Source organism: Anser cygnoides, chromosome 8 (assembly GCF_040182565.1).
Source record: "Anser cygnoides isolate HZ-2024a breed goose chromosome 8, Taihu_goose_T2T_genome, whole genome shotgun sequence".
Taxonomy (NCBI): domain Eukaryota; kingdom Metazoa; phylum Chordata; class Aves; order Anseriformes; family Anatidae; genus Anser; species Anser cygnoides.
Window position 1 is genome coordinate 10,025,606 of NC_089880.1, and position 18,713 is coordinate 10,044,318.

Below are 18,713 nucleotides of genomic sequence, written 5' to 3' on the forward strand. Positions count from 1 at the left end.
ACACCAATGAGGTCTCAGGTTAATAAGCAGTGCAGTAATTCAACTATCTGCTTGGAAGTGGTAGGTGTTCTCGGGCAGGTTGCCTGCTCCTGCCAACTCCCCCACAGCTTTGTTGTCAGCACATCTATATTTAAGACTGTTTTGTTTTTTTTGCCTTTGTTTAAAGGGGTTTCCTTCCCTTGTAGTAAACTTAAGAGTTAATAGAAAAAAGTAATTCAAAAGTAATCCAAGCACATCTGTAATTAATTCTGCAGGAGAGGGCAGAGCGACGCGAGTCAGAGTTGGCACGCAGTTCCTGGCTCCTGGTGTGCAGTCCCTGGGACGGACAGAAGGTCCCTCCGCCGAGCGCGGCTAGAAGTTAGATTTGGAGTGTCCAAATATGCAGATGGGAAAGTGCTTGACATGAGAGGACCACTGTGCTGCCAGCTGAAAGAACTTGACGTCGTTCCACTCTACCCCATCGATCAGGACTGCAGGGGAGGGTTAAAAAGAAGAAGAAAAAAAGAGGTGAGTTAGAAAACAGCAAGTGGAAGTGGTCAGCCAGAAACAGCTTTGCTAGAAATCTCCCTGCAGTCAGCAGAGGGAGGCCTGGCCACGTTCTGCGCTCAGGGTACGAGCTGCTCTCTCCGGCCACCCTACTGCTGTCTCTGTAAGTTGGTGCAGACACGAGGGAAAAAGGCTCAAGTGCAGAGCAGCTTTAGGGAGAACAGCTCAGACTGTTCCTGCAGCACGCCTGTGTCATCGCTACGCACTGATGCCGCAGCTCCCCAGACCACTGATTTCAGCTTCACCTGACCTGATCTCTCCAGCTTCCTAAACACTCTCCACCTTCTTTTTGGAGCAAATGTGCTCTTATAGAGATGGACAGGAGTCTCTCCTCATTGCACTTTAACGGAGATCTGTGTTTCCTAAAGAGGTGATGCATGTTTCCTGACCACCCCTGACACTCACCTCTCTCACAGGGATCAGGCCAGAATTAAGGAAGGTGACCTAAGCAGATTTCTCTGCAGTTAACAGTGGTGGGAATTATCAACTGGACAGCGTACAGTTACGCAGATATGGGATGCACAGCTCTGCTGACAGGCACTTTAGGTTTGCCTGTAGATGCACTCTCACTGTGGTGTGCCTTTGTGCCAGACTCCTGCCCAGAGGAGCAGGCACTCACGGCCCTCCACCATTCCTTCCCAGATGTGCACAAGAAGCACTGAAGGGAGGGGAGATGGAACCTGGCCCAGTCTTTGTCCTCATCCAGGGCACTGATTCAGAGGAGTTCCTAGGAGAGGGAGGATTTTCCCACATCCCAGACCTATTAAGCAATCCCCCATGCTGGCCACATCCAAGTGCTTCCCCAGGAAGGCCCCCATTACGTTGGCTCCAGGGCACAGGGCAGGGTACCAGCTCAGCTCTTTGTCTGTAGGAAGACATCAGCAGCTGAGCCTCACTCCAGAGCCTGAGGGGATGCAAGCCGCACTTACCCCGCAGCATGTTCTGCTGATGTTTCGCTGTGCAAATCAACCTGCTGATTCCTTCAATACACTGGCTCTTTGACTCGACCTCCTTGTCTTTTGTTTTCTTGGGCAAGAACATCACTGGAAGAAAATCAAACCAGCACACGGTGAATCTCTGCCACTCACAGGAGATGTACCACGACTCATTTGGGTTTTTGCATTTAAACATTCACGTCTCAAAATTCTAACCCCGATTTTAATTCTAACCTGTTTGGCAGGAGTTGGACCATGCTCTGCACCATCCCCTGTACACATCCGAACCTTAGGCCTGACTGTCTCTACGAGAAGCATTCCCAGCTCACGGGAAGGGCCGCTTCAAGGGAACTCCTGCTGCTCTGCAGGGACACTGGGCAAACAGCAGCACGTGCAGCGGTCCCCAGCCTGCGCCCTGGCAGGGATCTGCCGGGCGGCCGCACCACCTAGGGGGAGTCCCACACACTGCATGTGGCTCCCAGGCAGCGCCGGGCTCCAGCCAAATCGGGCACACGCCCAGGTCCCGCAGCCAGCCCAGCAGTGAGCTCTGTTTGTGTCTCAGGACTGCTTATCCCCTATAGACATGCCACTTCGAAAGAGTGTGACTGGGGGCGAGAGCTCTGGTCCCAGCAGTGCCACAGCTGTGATGGTCCCGTGCGACCTGGCTGCGGTTACGTACCCATGTCCTGCAGCCACGGGTCTGGGAGGCTCTGCAGACCTTCTCTCAGAGCCCCCAAGCCCCTGCTTCCACCAGAAATGACTCCCAGGCTCCTGGGCAGGAAGATGTTGCACCAGACAGCTACTGGCAGTCAAATGCAAGTGCAGAACTGCCTTGCTGCTGCCCTGAAAATACTCCTCTGCAGAGCTGTTCACAATTTCTAATGTTTCACGTTACCAAGGCCAGATGCAGCAGATACAGAATTACGGACACCATCTAAAACGCATTTTTTTGGTAAGAGAAATACACTCAAAGCCACGAGCTTAATCAACATCGGGCTTTGTTTGCACTGAGAGAATCTCTCTTTTGTATCTCCTTGTCCCACAAAGCACAGTGCAAGAGCGCTAGAGCTTGCGTTGCTGCAAACCTGCTCGGAGTGACACCACCTCCCACAAAGACGAGCACAGCTAGCAATGATTCGGCAGGTCTGGCTGCGACAACTGTACTCTAACGTGAGAACACCACATCCAATCCATCAAAACGGCTCTGCTGGGGCTGCTGCCATATGCTGCGACATGATGGGATGCGCAGATGTCCAGACTCTCTCTGCAACTCTGCCACACACCAGCGAGACCACAGCATGGAGCTGTGCAGGCTACAGCTCTCTCTCATCTAAACCAACCAAACCCCAAACCAGGACCAGTGGGTTGACAAAGAACACAGGGAAGCTGCCCAGAGCAGCGCATCCTCCTGGCGTTAACCACCCACAAATGACCTTTCTGTGTCCCCACCTTTGTTCTTTTGGGCTTTGCCATCTTAGCTGTTCAGCTGGAGGTATGAAGACATCCCCTTCTTACAGCATAAGGAGCCACCCCTCTAAACTATCACATTATACAGTCACCTCTTGTCTACAGACACGAGGGATTTGGGGGCTAAAAATATGACTAAGTCACTGTAATGCGGGACTGACAAGTCAGCCTCGGAGTGGCAGAACAAGGAGAGCAGCATTGCATTCCTGGCCTCTGGCAGCAGCAGACACGTCCACCTTACCTTTCTTGTTCTTCTCTTTTGTCACGACAGTCATGGACATGGTTGGAGTGGTGGCAATCTCACCGCTGGCAGGTAACCTGCTGACCTGGAGGGACCGGAAAGTGCATTTCAGTGTGTTTTTGGTAGTGGAGGGGTCCTTCTTCTCCGGGTCTCTCTTTCTGTCCACGGGTGGAGCTGCAATCCAGTAATCCACCTGCAGGCCCATCAGCTCAGCACCGAGGCTCTGGCTAGAAAATAGGAGAAGATGATCATTTCTGTGCGTCAGGCAGCAAAGTTCTCCCCGTCTGTGTTTTTTCAGTGGCTGCTGCTCTTGAGCAGATGGTCAGAGGACAAGCACCTGTCTCTCTGGGAAATCAGGCAGCACCGTCCCTCGGTGGACCCAAGAATCACGAAGGCACAAGAAGTCATCGCGGCGTGACGCAGGCTGGGTCACGTTACGGGGTGCCAGAAGCCTGGCAGCGCAGCACTGCAATGAGCTGAGAGGAACCGTCCTGCACAGCCACGGAGGTGAACAGAGGGAAGGGGATCAGACAAACCGCTTCCCAACACCATGCCGAGTTCAGTGGCCCAGCTGGCAAATGCAGCCCCTGAGGTGGCCCAGCTCATTTCCAGCCTTTGAGCGGGGAAGAGGCTGCAGGCACCGACTCGCTGCTGCCTCCTGATGGGTGAATGACTCTGGCTTAGGTGCAACATGGCCAAAATGATGGATCCCTGAGCACTAGGCACTCAGTTCCCAGCTCCCCTAACCGCTTCCATCTCCCCTGCCCATCAGCAGCTGCCTTCCCTCCTGTCCCAGCGGCCCACCCGGTCACACAGGAGCCCCAGTCTCCCCAGGTCCCTGCACCAGAGCTGGCGCAGGAAAAGCGGCTCCACAGCCCTGCTGCAGGCTGGGGAATTCCTGTGCTAGGAAAACGCTCGACAAGTCCTGTGATGTTTGCTAAACAACGGCAGATTTCAGGACACAATGTGCTATCGAAGACTCCCGCGCACTGTGTGGTAACAGACATGTGTCACCAAAACACACTGCCAGCCTTTCTTGAGCCAGAAAAGGGAAGATGAGCAACCTGGGAAATTCCACCGCCCTCCCTGCCTGCCCCTTGCCTCTGCATCAGGGGTTACCGATCGGTGGACCTGCAGCTGACCTACAGCCTGTACTTCTTCCTACACAATGACATGGTGTTGAATAATACGCAAGTACTCGACAAAATCTTATCTACCAGTCTGCTGGCTAATTACATTTAACTGTGTGCCCTGCCTGAGAAATGGCAATTGTTAAAAAAAATTATGAATCTGTGCTCTTGAATAAAATAAGCATCCGTCTACATCCCCTGTGTAATAAGAAACTCGCATGTAAAACAAGGACGGACCATTGTTACAGTCCTCTCTGCAAATCATTTCCTTTTCTTTGTCATTTACTCATCTGAAGCCAGACAGCAGAGCAGAGTTTATCTTGGATCACCAAAACCAGGGTTTGATTTCTCAGGACAACTTCCAAACTGAGAATTATTTTTTTTTTTTAATAAAAAAAGTTGCAGCTTCTTTGGGTCTTAAGGCTCTACATTTCTCATTTCAGTTGTAAAGGCAAAGCATTTTTGCGCTCACTTTGCCTGCACAGGACATCCTGCTCCATCCCTGGCTAAACACATGGGTTAAATCTTTCAGTTTGGGTCACCCTCCACCCCCCTGTGCTGTCACATACGGATCAGTGGAGACAGAATAATGTTGAACCTAAACTTCCTCATTTCTTGATGATTTTACCACGGAGCATTAGGCTAAAAAGTACCCGATTCCCAGAGGCGAGGTGTCAGCTTCAGACGTGCCAACTCCACGCCTCACAGCTCTTATAGCCTAATGCGTTCCCAAACCACTTCCCCATTTGAGAAGCCCGTGGGGAACTCACACGAGCAGTCAGCTCTGCTCTCCAGTGCCTGCGCAGCCCCAGCAGTGCCAACCAGCTGCTGCTGGGACCTGCCTGGGCAGCAGGAGGGCTCCAAGGGGCTCAACAGCAGAGGACTGTGACTCTGTGACTTGGGGGAAGCAGGCTTCAGCCTGCCCCAGGAGGCCACTAACACCTTCCAGTCGCTGGGCACCTGCTAATCTGGGACTTCCACATTTCCAGTTCCTCTTGTTAAAGGAAACTTTAACTTCTGATATCTAAAACAGGCTTGAAAGGGCCCCACGGGGCTCTCTGGGGTGGTGGGTAAGTAGGAAATGCTGTTTAGGGAGAGCATGTGAGCCCAGTCACTGAAGGCAGAGCATTCTTTTGGATTACGGATAGCAGAGGGGATATCCCCTAGCATCAATTGATGGATCTGCTTCTCCATGAATTTGCCTGCCCTCTCTTGGATCTGCTGATCCTGCTGCCACAGAAGGAGAAGAGAAAAGTGTGTTCCCAATCCACCTTCCCTGCTGTTGGCATCCCCTTCCTTTCTCCCTTTTAACCGACCTCTTGCTAGTCTCACTGTGTCCCCCCAGGCCTTGTACCACAGGTTTGGCGAACCACAGCTCAGTATTCAGCAAACCTAGCACCACTGTGATTTTGCAAAACTTGAGTTTCTTAACTCTGTCTCTTCCTCACCAAATCTGGGGAATCCGAGCTCTTCTAGTACCTCCTCATAAGATGTTGCTCAGTCCCCTTGGTCACGTTACCTGTGCTCCCCTGAACCTGCAACTTCACCGCGTGCTTCTACAGGTGGACACCAGAACCACACACAAATTGTAAGACAGCTAAGGCAACATCTTGTTTGCAACAAAGCAAGAGGCCTGCTCAGGGCAATTCTTTACCAGAAATCTTCTCCTGGTTTCCTCCCTCTACCTGCAAAAATTTCAGCTAAGCCAGAGCTTTGTGTTACCTACAGGTGCTGTCTCCTTGCTATTCAGATATGCTCTCAGACAGGTGCATGGATGGAAACTGCAGCTCCATTATGCCACTGACAACTGTCAGCTCACTACCCCACAGAGAAAAAGCCTGCTCTTGCCACAGAGCAACTCTGACCTTATAGTCCCTTAAAACATTTTATAACAATCGTGAAGGATTAGGCTAGCTACGGAACAGGCATCTGGGTGACATCCACATCCTGTGTATTAGGTATTTTCTTTGTCTATGTCTCTCCCCCACAGAATCCAGTCTCAAAGGGAAAATACCAGAAGATGGAGAACACAAACCTTCCCAAACAGGTTGCCACATGGGCTCATCACAATCAGGGTTTCTATCAGAAACTTCTAGATCGAATGTGCCAGCCCTTGAGAAACACAGCCTTCACGTCAGCTGCAAGATCCCCTCTGCCCTCCCCAGCTCTCCCAGGGTCAGCAAGGACACAGTGACCCCGGAGGCAGGAGAGGTGAACAGGAAAGGTGACAACTTCAGTTTGCAGAGGATGAAGAAGGCAGAGCTACGGGTTTTCCTTCCGGAGAGTTTTTCTCTTTCCTGCGTATGTCATAGCACAGACAAGGGGGAGCGTAATGAGACAAAACGTGCTTTACCTTGAGGATGAGAAGCTGCCTGTGACAGACGGTGAGGAAGGTGGCGTGGGGGAGGCTTCCTTCACAGCAGGAGACACAGAAGGTGGGGTAGAAGAAAGGACACTGGAGCTTGAGGGAGCTGCGTCATCAGAGTCACCTTGCAGAGAAGAAGCCACAGTTTGTCTGGGTTTGTCTCAGGGCCCAGCACACGCACGCTAGGATAACAACTCAGTCTCTTTGCCCACACGCTGCACAGATCTCTGCATTGGCTTTGTTCAGGCTCGATCCAGAGATCGGCTAGCTCATCGGTTGTGACTGCCCCCATACCTACACCATGGGGCTTTCTGTACTGGGGTAAGAAGCAGAGACACTCACACTCCTCCGGGCTCCCCATTTGGCATCTTCTCACCTAGGATTTGCTCAAAGTTCCCTGCTGATGTTTGATTAGGAAAAAAAAGATTCCTGACTAACAGTGCACATAAAGGAGGAAAACCCAAGTTCAGACCAATAAAATGTCACTGCTCCATGTCCCCGTGTGTGAGCATGTGTAAACAAGTTTCACACTCCCACATTAAAACACCAGGGCCTACACTTGTTGTCAGACTGGCAAACCGGCTGCCTACCCTGGAGTTCCCAGTGTTGGGCACGTATTTGATGTTGAATTTATTAGGTGACTGAGCTGCCTCTCCAGTTTGGAGCAGGAACCTCACATAACCATAGCGGTGAATCCACCCCAGTGACAAGACACAACAAAAACGGGGGTTTGCTCATATCTGTGTGGAATTTCCCTGGACGAGGGAATTTCATCTGGCCTGAAGCTCCTCATACTGTACCAAGCAAAAAGGCTTCTTAGGGTGAGGACAGCCACTTGGAGTTAAATGCAACAGAACTGGGAGCTAATAAAAACAGTTTCACCTTACAAAACCTCGAGACACGAACAACAAATAAGCTCATTCAGCCCTTGAAATCAGCCTCCCACAGTCCATATGACACAAGAAAGCGCACACAAGATGCTTGTTACCTGACGTTGCAGAGGATTGTTCCACTATTCCAACCTTCACCACCTAGAAAGGGGGGACAAAACAGCACAGCTCTATGAAACAGGGTCCCATCGACTTCAGGAGCCCTCACCTCCCAAACTAAGCCCATCCCTACAGCCCCCTTGGCTCCGTCCCTGCAGAGTAGTGTAAAAGCATTGCTAGGAAGTGGAGTCTTGTAAGGGCCAGGCAGGTCCCAGCTGTGCCCAGCCAAGCTGAATCAGCTCACCACCTCTCCCTGAACTATCCAAAAACCAGCACAGACCCCGTGGAGCTGCTACAGACTCGCACAGCTCTGACTAGCCCAAGGTCAGCCCCAGGCTGTGTCAGCTATAGGGTCTGCCCGTGACACCTGTGGGACCAGGGCAGAGAGGAGAAAGGAACGTAACTATCTCTTCAGCATCGCTGCAATGCACCTGCTAATATTGCTGCCACCACACAAGTGCAGCCACTTCCAGGGCTCGCTGTAGCTTGGGTTTGTTAGGAAACCACAGAAGTGACAAAGCACAGTTTCTAGCCAGAGTTTTCAAATCTCCAAACAAGAGAAGAGTCCAGCAAAGAATATAAAGCTCCTTGCAAGGCCAGCGGGGCACAGACCAACTGTACATTGAGATAAACCATCACATGTATGGCTCAGAACAACCCCAATCACACCGTAAAATGGATACAAACGTGTCCTGATATGAACAACCACCAGTCAGTACAGTCAGGACAAGAATAAATGCCACACTTAGAAAACTAACAGTAACTTGTGGAACAGAGCGTGCTACAAACAAGCTCCCAAGAACACACTAGGCCTAGAGAGATAAAACAACCCTTGGAGATATAAAGCAGGGCCCTTCTGTTGGCACGATCTGCTAGGGTGCATGGGCATCATTACTCCATGCACCGCAGCAGAGAGACCCTTCTTAAGGCCCTTACACCTGTATGCAGGGCTAAGTCTGCACTATAAAAATGCTGACAAGTGGGGAAGAGCTGCAAAGTGACCTCACGTCAATAAAACTTGTTTTAGAGTGAGAAATTATGCTGCTTGGCCTATTTAGCTTGAAAACAGAAGATGGTTAAGTTCAGGAAGATCATGTCTAGAGCACACCTCCAGGGAGCAGATTACAGGACCAAAAAGGATCCAGTCATTAGAAGCAAACAAGTCTGCAGTTCTTGGAGGGGCAGGGGTGTGCTGTACACTCAGCACCAGATGCCAGAGAGCTGTCAGGTAGACTCTGTTAGCTCCAGGCTTTGAAAAGCCATCCTGAACCACAGCAGTACATGTGCAGTGGTTCCCCGAGTGGATGCTGGCTCGGGAAAAGGAGTTAGGGATCTTAGCAGGGGCTGCAGCTCGGTTTGGTCAGTCTCTGTTCAAAGGGGAATAAATCAGGAGTCCAGCAACCACTCATGCTGTGTGCGTTAAATGTCAAGAGGATGTTTCACAGACCGAGTAGCTGGGAACGAGAGGAGGCAGAAGAGTTAGAGGAAGAACAAGCAATACAGAAAATTGCCTACAACCACCTTGATCTGCAAGCCAGAAAGGAAATCTCTTTTGGCCTTTTCCCTCCTGCTGGCTGACTGATGATGCTCGAGTTCAGACATAAGAGGAAGACGAGGTTCAACACCTTCCCCTCCCTTCATTCAGGGAGGGGCTTGAGTCTGCTGCAGCTCCAACAAAGCCTCCACCCAGCCAACCTCCTCTCCCTTCGGGAAGGATGTGCATCCTGTTAACTCTCCTGGCAGCCTCACCACCAGCCTTTGTGCCCGGCTGGTCCCTCGCGAGGCTCTGCTCTCACCTCTTCAGAGCCCAGCTGAGCAGCACAGCGCTGCCCTGCTTGATTCCGGATCAAACTGCGTGACCCAGCTGCAGGACAGACGTTTTTGCAGCCTAGAAACCAACAGAGTCCAAGCAGCATCAGGAGACCCAAAACCACAGATCGCTGGCTCCCTCCCCTCCTTGGCCAACAGCTCCAAGCAGGCTGCAGCTGAAGGACAGAACAGTGCTCGTGGTCAGCTTTGTACTCGGTGAGAAGCCTGTAACTGGGCTTTAAGAGTCCCTTCAGACACGTCTCATGGGGAATTACTGTGTCAGGAATATGTCAGAGGCAGGAATAAGAAGCATTTAATTTGACCCTCTCTGCCAGCCAACGTAGGAAGCCAGCCCACGTCTCCAAGGCAAAATTTTGGGAGGTTGGCAGCATTACACACACAACAGACCTGTTGACTCTTCCCCTTTCAGACAATCAAATCCAGTCTGGGTAAAGTGTTGTACTGTAAGGATAATGATTGTTCAAAGAGGAGGTGGACAAATGCTCCCATTGCACGTGGCACTGAACTAAATCGGCCCCAAAGAAAAGCTTTGCAGAGCTTAAACAGCTCCAGCAAGATGAATCCAGGAGCTTTCAAGCACTTCTGGGCTTTTCCTGTTACTGGGAAGGTGAAACGGCTGTTTCATAACAGCAGTTCTTCACCAGCAATCACAGAACACATACAATATCACAGCAAAACTCATCAGCAGGGAGCAAATCAGGAAGATGTGTCCCTGCTTTAGCCGAAGACATCTTTCCTTCAACAAACAAAGGCGTATCGTCATCACAGGAGCACTGCAGAGAGATTTGTGCTGAGATGAGACACCAGAGTGAAAGCAGGGTCAGCCTGAGTGCAAGAGTAGATAAACTCTCTAAACTCCTTGGGATCTCAGATTAGCTCTGATGCACTGACAGGGATACAAATGGAAACACACGAGGCGGCTTAACACAGAGAAGGCAAAACAAGACAACCAGCATGCAAGAGAGAGAAGCTACAGGAGAGCAGCGCAAGCTGTGAAGAGGACATCCAGTAGCTGAAGAGCAGTCAGGGAATATCCTTTGGGCCACAGGTCAGTGACTTGATACCTAAAACTTAAGGAATTGAAGAACATAATCAAATAAGGGGAGGGAATCTAGAAAAGGCAGAGTACGTTGTGCACAAACCAACAGAAGCACAAACATACCCCTGCCTAGATACTCTGCACTTGGCCACACAAGCTGGGAGCATAAAGACAGGAGGAAAACCAGGGAGCACTATCTCAATATATATTACTTATATATGTACTGTCTCTATACATATTCGCTTGTTAAAATATCTTAAATAGCTGCTGCCTCAGACAAACCTAGCAGAGGTATATGTGACCTCCCTAGGGGGATGCACCCTTCATTTCCCAGGAGTAGATGGGATGTCAAGAGGACTGGAGGCCGTTCATGACAAGCACACAGGACTGACATCGGAACACAAATCTGGCCGAACTGATACACGGGGCAACGTTCAGCACAGCGACCCTAAGATCAGGTTTTCAGGAACACAGCCCATTCCTCTGCGCACAGCCAGCAGTGACTCCCACTAACCAGGTGCTTTGGCCTGCAGCAGAGACAGGCTGCGGGTCAGAGCACTTCAGCACCATGCTTTTTTCTCTGTAGTGAATTAACAAAGCAATAGCCAGGCTATGGTGGTTGCTTCAGTGCTGGCCTGCATGCAGCCCAGAGAGCTGCTTGGGAGGTGGAAGACACCCAGCAGATTTCTGAGGGATCCTAGAGGTTTGCTTACACGAGGCAGTTGCATCCTACCATTTACCATGCTAATGGTAACGCTGCCTCAGGACACTCCTGAGGCTCCTGCTGTGCCCCACAAACCAGGTAGTAAGTTGGTTCGAACGCCTGTGGCTTGAGACAGTAACTAAGACACACTCACCCCAACAAAGGGAATGAACTTCTGTGAAGATTCTTCATCGGGGCTAAAGGCAAAGAGAAAAGAGTTGTTAATAGCTCGCCTCCACGGGTACGATACTCACTTTGTACGTTGCATTCAAGCATGCAGCGGGGACGGACAGTATGCAAGCGCCAGTCCAACGTCTTCTCTCAAGGCCCCCTGCCAGCACGGGTGGGGAAGAGCACACAGCTTGCGGCACGCCTCTCAAGGGGAAGGCCCCTCAAGGGAAACATCTCCCTCGCGCTCGACAGAGAAACATGCTTTAACGGCACAGCAGTCATCGCAGACACACGGCCTCCTGCCGCGAGGAGACGGGCCTGTGCCACGACACCACGGGGAGCGGGGCGTTACTTACTAGTCCCTGCAGCGCTGCGCACGCCCGGCCGTCACGCGTGCCACCTTGGGAGTCATACCTTGCACATCCCGGCATCGCTAAAGCAGTTAGCCTGCCACGGGGTTACAAGCCGTGACACGTGGTTACTGGTGCAGCACTAGCACGTACACACACACACACACACACACGGATGCACGTTCCCTGCCACCGGGAGCTTGCAGCCACCGAGACAGGCACCAGGGCATACCGGGTGGGTCGGGACACAGCTGGAGAACAGCACACGGCTAAACCAGACCAAACGGCACGCACACGTTGGCTCAGAGCCGCCTGAAGACAACGCCACGCACGTTCTGCAAGCCCCGCCTGCTCTGCTCCTGCCTGGGATTCGGAAGCCGGGGGGTGATGACAACGGGCCAGCCACGAAGGCCACAACCAAACCTAGCAGGAGCCGGGAGAACCAACAAAGACAGGAGGGGAGGATCCGAGTGAGGAGGAAGGCAGGCACGTGGGGGCAGGACAGGGCTGCAGGAGCACACCCACGTCTTCAGAAGAACCCACGTTCAGCACTGGAAGTGGCCACACGGGTAAGACACACAACGTTTCCCAGGGCCAAGCACAGGGAGCAGGTAGGAAGCAGCCAACCACGGAGCTTTCTCACGTCTCTCCTTTTGTGCACCCGTCAGAGCACCGCAACACGCAGGTCAAACTCCAGCACTGCCTTCACCCAGAGCACTGCTGTAATTCATACTGTACAACTGTATTTCAGTAAAACGGGTATTTCTGCACCCTTTTCAGCACAGATCAGAAATGCACCAAATGCACAAAGGTTGCCAACCACCGTGCAGCTACCGGGGGCTGCACAGTTTCCTCTAGGTCCTACAGAAAAAATGGCACATAACTGCAGGAAACGTGACTCAGCCAGGGTTCCCTCACGGTCAAAAGCAGAGGTGCTTTTGCCTCCTGCCTTGCCTCCACTCTGCCCTGAGATCTGCAGCCAAGCTGGGGGCTTTGCTTCCTTTCTGCCTTCAACCCCAGGCATTGTATCTTCACTCCTTCCCCCAAAGCATAGCAAACATGGCAGAGCCCACAGCTCTGGGTTGGAAGCCAGAACAGTCACATCTTTCCAACCACAGCTGCAGGTCCCCTGGCAAACAGATCTCCTATGGACATGAGATTTCCAGATCCTCTTCTCCAAAGGGCAAGGAGAACTGCACACAGCCGTTGGGGGAAGCACGAACAGCAGCTCAGCTTTCTTCTTTCTTCAGCTCCATGGGCTGCGAAGCAGGCAGAAGCAAGTCCTGCTGACCAAGGGAGGGAAGCACCATTGCGGCCTCGTCACCTCACAGCTGCTGGGTGGCTTTGCTCTGAGCTCTTGAAAAGCAAATCTTGCCCAATTCCAGCAGGTAACTCGTCCCTGCTCCCCTGGGAGCTCAGACTGTCACCAAAAAGAGCCAAGGGGCAGCTCTGAAATCAATATTTTGCTTCAGCCACCACCTACAGCAGCTCACAGTGATGCACAGGTTGTCCCTGAAGCAATCCGTCTGGATTTCAGCTGGGCTAGGCTAGTCCTGTCACACGTCTTCCTGGGACCTCTGATCTCACATGCATACCTCTGAAAACACAGCTTATCGGAACAGCTGCTCTTCATGTAGGCTGAAGGACAGATGAGATGGCTGTGCTTGTTCTTCACTTTATCTTTTATGCTCTTTCCTATTTCTTATCCTTTGGGATCCCCAAACATTCATCCAGAATCCTCTCACCTTGGCCAAGGCCTTCCACCACAGCCCCTTATAATTTATAGCCAGATCCTACCCCTTGTCTGTGATTTTTCAACAGCATCATCGATACTTCATCTCTATTTCTGAGGAATAAAAAAAAACCAAAAACAAAAACAAAAAAAAACACAAAAAACTAGACCTGTGCAGAGAGGCTGGAAAGAAACTACTCTTATCTGGAACGGGTTTTGTCTAATTACTGTTTTTGATTGGGCAAAATCCATCCACCTGCAATCAATCCTTCAAAGGTGAACTGTCCAGAAATAGACTCACATACTCCCTCCCCACCAGAAGAAATAATTCAGATCAAACAAAAACACGCAGGCAGATTTAGATGCTTTAAGACTCTTAGAAATGACAAGCCACAGCACCAGGAGTCACCCACCTGACAAAGGGAAGGAATAATCTCTCTCACTTGTGGGACAAAGTACAAAATAAGCAACAAAGCACACAAAGGTTACAGTAAGAGAAACTGAATAATCACTTCCACCACTTACGCCAGCTATTAGCCTTTTCATAAGATTTCATTCCAATTTAAGCAACCCAGAGCAGATTCATATGCAGCCAACCACTTGTGGTTGCCTAGCAGGAGGGTCTCAGGTACTTTATTCCAAGCGAGACCTCCAGGGGAACAACAGGCAAGAAGGGACTTCACCACAGGAGGACTAGCAGCCCTCCGTGCAAGTTCAGGCCGGGCACCACCACCAACCCTCCAAGGCTTGTCTCTGGTACGAAGCATCCTGCCCACGGAGGAGCTGCTGCTCTCTGCTGGCTAACGCTGTCCCTGTCCCACCAAGTCTCCAGTGGTCACACGAAGCAAAGGGACTCCGAGTCTCCACGACACGGTGTGCGGGTCACCTCTCTGCTTCCTTGTGAAGCTCTCAGCCAGCATCCCTCCTGTTCCCACAGCAGGCTGGCCATACCCAACAGGACGTCCAGGGTATTTCTTCAGCCATGACTCCTTCCTCTTTCGCACTGCTCCGCCAGGCGAGGGGCACACGTAAATGCCTGTTACGTTTCCTTTGGCTTCGTGAGGTTCACACAGCAAGAAGGCAGGTGATGTGGGCACTGCTGAGCCAGAGGAGGGACCGGGTCCGTCTTCACAAGCTGCGTTCACATTCAGCAGCTGCTGCAAGGTGTGTTTTAGCAGCAGCACTCAGAGAAAGGACCTGGACTCCTTGCCCTGCAGGCAGAAACCAGCATTACCCCTGCTTCCTATTGCCCAGGAACCTGGCTCACCTTCCAACCCACGGCATTTTCTTGTGTTTCAAGAATTGGTCTAAGTTCTCCTCACAACGTCAGGTTTTAATAAACATGTAACAAGGTAGGAACTAACCCAGCCCTCGCCCTGACAAGCGAGCAGCGCTTTCTTTTCCAACAGCCAAGCTGCTCCCAGGTTCATGCAAGGGCTATCCAGAAGCCACATGGCATGAGCCGTGCTGGACGCCGAATTACAGTGGGTGACAGCAGCCCAGGTACACAGAACTGATCAGCAATCCAGCTACGCTGGGAGCAAGCACCTTCTGACAGTGTCAGATCTCAAATACTGCTCAGCTTCATTCAAGAAAGCCGAGCAGAGAGGCATCGGCACCCCCAGTGAGAGGCACGCCTCTGGCAGCACAGCCTCAGCTCCCCAGGTGCTGCCTTGACAATTCGGTAACCAGCAGCTCTCCCAGTGCTCAGGGACAAGGTCGGTCACCCAGTGCAATGCAGACAAGTCGACATGACAAGCATTTCCTTCCTGAACACCTTCCTCTCTCCCAGCCCCCTCAGTTTCAGGTAAGGCCAGCAGATGCTGCAAAAGAACAGGACAAAGCTCTCGCACCATATGCAGCCCATCACAGGCAGTACATGCGCCAACCTCTCGGCATGACAAACAGAACACAGGGACGGGAAGGACAGCAGAGGTCAGTCAGAATAGGGACAGCTAGCGATAAAGTTATGAAGCGGCTCATCACATACAGCTACGTCCTAAAGGCTGGCTAGCTGGCTTCGCTCTCCTTGGACCTTGGGCTTGTTTAACAGAGCACATGCTAGGATCCTGGGAGATTTGTCTTGCAATCAAATTAGGTAGGTAGTGCTGCTATTTCAACGTGGACCATTGCCTTGGAGAAGCCATTCCCCTCTGGCCTTGAGGGAGAAGGAGTTACAGTAACTTTGTGAACAGAGGTCTAAATAAGCGATGTCCAATAACCACATGGTTAGAAGCAGGGGGCCCCGCAGAACAAGGGGGGTCTTAGGGGCAGCTGAGAGTACAACTCCCCCTGCTAGCAAACATCCTGTCCCTCTTAGCCTCAGAGAAGTCCTATATGTCTCTGAGAGCCTGCCAATAAGAGACTAGTCCTCAACTATTCGATTCTGGGGAGAAGATTCACCTGTCTGCACTCAGACACTGCACAGCTGAACCCCAACTGGCACAACCCCAAACCCAGGGGTCTGAGGCATGCCCTGAGCCACCGAGTGCCACCTAGAGCACTCCAGGTCCAATGGATGGGGAATGAAAAGCCTTTGCTAGTCCTAATCCTTCTGGAGCTACACTGCACCCTCTGATGGCTGTGACCAAGCAGCAAGGATTAACTAGCAAGTAGGGAAGATAAAAACCTACCTTCTCAGTGTTTTACTGCTCAAAGCTATTTCCTTAATAACCCCTTCACTCCACTCAGTGTATGCCCTGGCAACCCGTCTTTGTGACCCAAAGGCAGAGCAGTTATTTTAATGGTGCATTCTGCCAGCAAATGCCATAGTTTCAAAGCAGCGAGCAGAATTTAACCTGAAGCACAAACTGAGCATCCCAGACCTGCACGAACTGTTAAACAAGGCACAAAAGACCAGCTCATGGGTGGAAAAGAGACAGGAGATGGGAGAGGGAACCTGAAAGGAACTGATACCTTAGAGTAAAATCAAAATGAAAGCTCTTTTTCCTTTTCAGAAAGCAACCAAAGAAAAAGATAAATATGTTATTATACTTACAACAAAGTGATGAATTCATTTAGATAATGGAAACACAATTTGTGTTCTTTTTCCACAATACTGCCAATGACAGACAGCTGTATTTCCAAAGAAAGCCATGTGAAGAGAGAGCTGTCCATCCCTCCCTGGGACAGCTTGTTCCTCTAGCTCACTCTGCAGTTTACCCATGTGGTACTTAGCTAAATGTGGAAGCTGTTTCAAAGTGGCCACAGATACTAAAAGACTGTAGGCTACACCGCAAGCCTGACTCAGTCTCAGTGATCTCTTCCAAGCAACCTTATGCAAAGTTTGAACTTGCGGCATAATCTGAACCATCTCAACAGTGTCAAACATCTCACTGCGAGGCCCAAAAGGTCTAAAATCCAAGTAGGATGAGACCAGCTTGGAAAAGAGGTCATGCACACAGCTGAGAGGGGTGTGTGTGTTGCTGAAGTAGATTTCAGGTGTTTTTTTCAACAAACTACGCCAATTGATCTTTCTAGATACTCAAAATGATTAACTGTGCATTAATGACAAAAATGAACCTGTAACTGAATGGAGAAAGCAGTGGAGATTCGTGCAGAACCCAGCAACTGAAAGGAGCAGAGAAAAATCAGCCATCAGAAGGGGTTAACACTGCACTAGGGGTGGCTGACCTTTGTATTTGTAACTGTGGTAAGTCGTCACACCAAAAAGAACAACAAAAAAAGACTGAAGCTAAGAGCTTTGAGCTCCCTGTGGCTCTCCAAACTTCACTTTTATCAGGTTAACATTACAGAAATTCACAAACATGCAAAGAGAACGTGTTATCTTTAATGGACCAGTCAATCTAGAATATTTTCATTAGGAGAGCATAATGAATGGGCTAAACTTCACTGAATCATTTCTGCAAAGTAATGTAGAACAGACAGAGGATTGGAAAACCAATTCCAACCAGCAATAAATATTTCCAAGAAGAGGCAAAAAAGTGACTCCGTCCCCTCCTTGAATCCTTCCCAGTTCTTAAGCAAATGAGCCACCAGTGATGGCTGTTAATAGACGAGCTGTTAATAGACCAGCTGTATCTAAAAGATCAGATACAACATGGGATGGGTAATTATTAATGGTTAAAACCATCCATGCCACACAGAAAATTGCCAGTCCTGAACAGAGAAACATCACATGTGGGTGTTAATCCTGCTCTGAAAAGTTATTGGGATCTGTGTGATTTAGAGTTTCTTATTCTCCACAGTGCCTCAGAAACAATGTATCTCTCTCCCTTCAGTGTTAAATTACTCTTCTTCACAGACAATGGCTGTATGAGGCTCTACATAGTTCTGAATCTTGTTTTCAGACCCCAATTCCTTCCTCTGACAGGCTGTTTATCCCTTAAGAGCAGCTGAAATAAAACCTGGTGAATGTCAGCTCTCCCAAGCAGGAGCCCTGGTAGCCTGCAACTGCCAATTAACAAGGACTTTGTCTCCCCTGCCTGAAGGTCTGCTATTTACACTCCAAAAAGAAAGGGTTTCAGTTCTCTTGATACTAGTGCAGAAAGGCCAAATCCCATAGAAGATACTTTGGGGAGGGCATGCCACAGTCCACAAGCTTACTTCCCCAAACCTCGCAGTCCTCCAAAGAAACCACGGTGCTTAATGAACCACACTGCTGCAGATTCACTATTATCTAAGTGTAACACACTAAGGCTCCCATGGTGTTTGCAGTTTGGAGTGACTTCAAAGCTGCTGGCACACAAGACGAGAAAAGCACTTCACTTCAACATGATGGCCATTCTGGAAAAGTGAGTGTTATGTTAGTAACATACCTTTTCTGCTTGTACGTCAGCATTGCTTCAGCAATGGGCAACTGGTGCGCACAGTTTGCCCCTGCTATATACTGCGTTATTCTGGAGACGACATCAGGTGCTTCTGGAACTGCAACAGAAGAGAGAAAAATCAACAAAGTGACTTCTGAGACCATCACCAGCACTGCCCTCCATTTGCTCAGCCAAGCAGCTGATGGTGCCCAGCCAGCTTCATCGGAACTGCACCTTCCAAAGGAAGCTGACTGTAAAGGTGTCTAAGCAAAAGCAAACAACCTCCGGGAGTACAAAAGTAAAAACAATAGGAAGGCACACTAGATACACAGGCCTCTGGCACAGCACTATTTATTGAAGTCTTATGGTGAAACTTGTTAAAATACTTTTATTTGAAAATGTGTACCTGCTTAGACTTTTCTCCATCCAGACTGTATATCTGCAGA

The 18,713-nt window shown here is 50.3% G+C and overlaps 1 protein-coding gene across 8 annotated transcripts in view; it reads right to left on the reverse strand.

Annotated features, from left to right (window-relative positions):
* Window positions 1-141: 141 nt before the first annotated feature.
* PACS2 (phosphofurin acidic cluster sorting protein 2) overlaps window positions 142-18,713 on the reverse strand; it is a 71,843-nt gene continuing 53,271 nt past the window's right edge. For all 8 annotated transcript variants that reach the window (XM_067001350.1, XM_067001349.1, XM_067001347.1 and 5 more), the window contains exons 18-24: window positions 18,277-18,385; window positions 11,400-11,442; window positions 7,673-7,715; window positions 6,673-6,808; window positions 3,190-3,416; window positions 1,476-1,589; window positions 142-470 (exon numbers count right to left, since the gene is read on the reverse strand). In XM_067001350.1, the coding sequence (XP_066857451.1) occupies window positions 352-470; window positions 1,476-1,589; window positions 3,190-3,416; window positions 6,673-6,808; window positions 7,673-7,715; window positions 11,400-11,442; window positions 18,277-18,385 (791 nt within the window). In that variant the 3' untranslated portion in view covers window positions 142-351. The remainder of the gene's footprint in view (window positions 471-1,475; window positions 1,590-3,189; window positions 3,417-6,672; window positions 6,809-7,672; window positions 7,716-11,399; window positions 11,443-18,276; window positions 18,386-18,713) is intronic.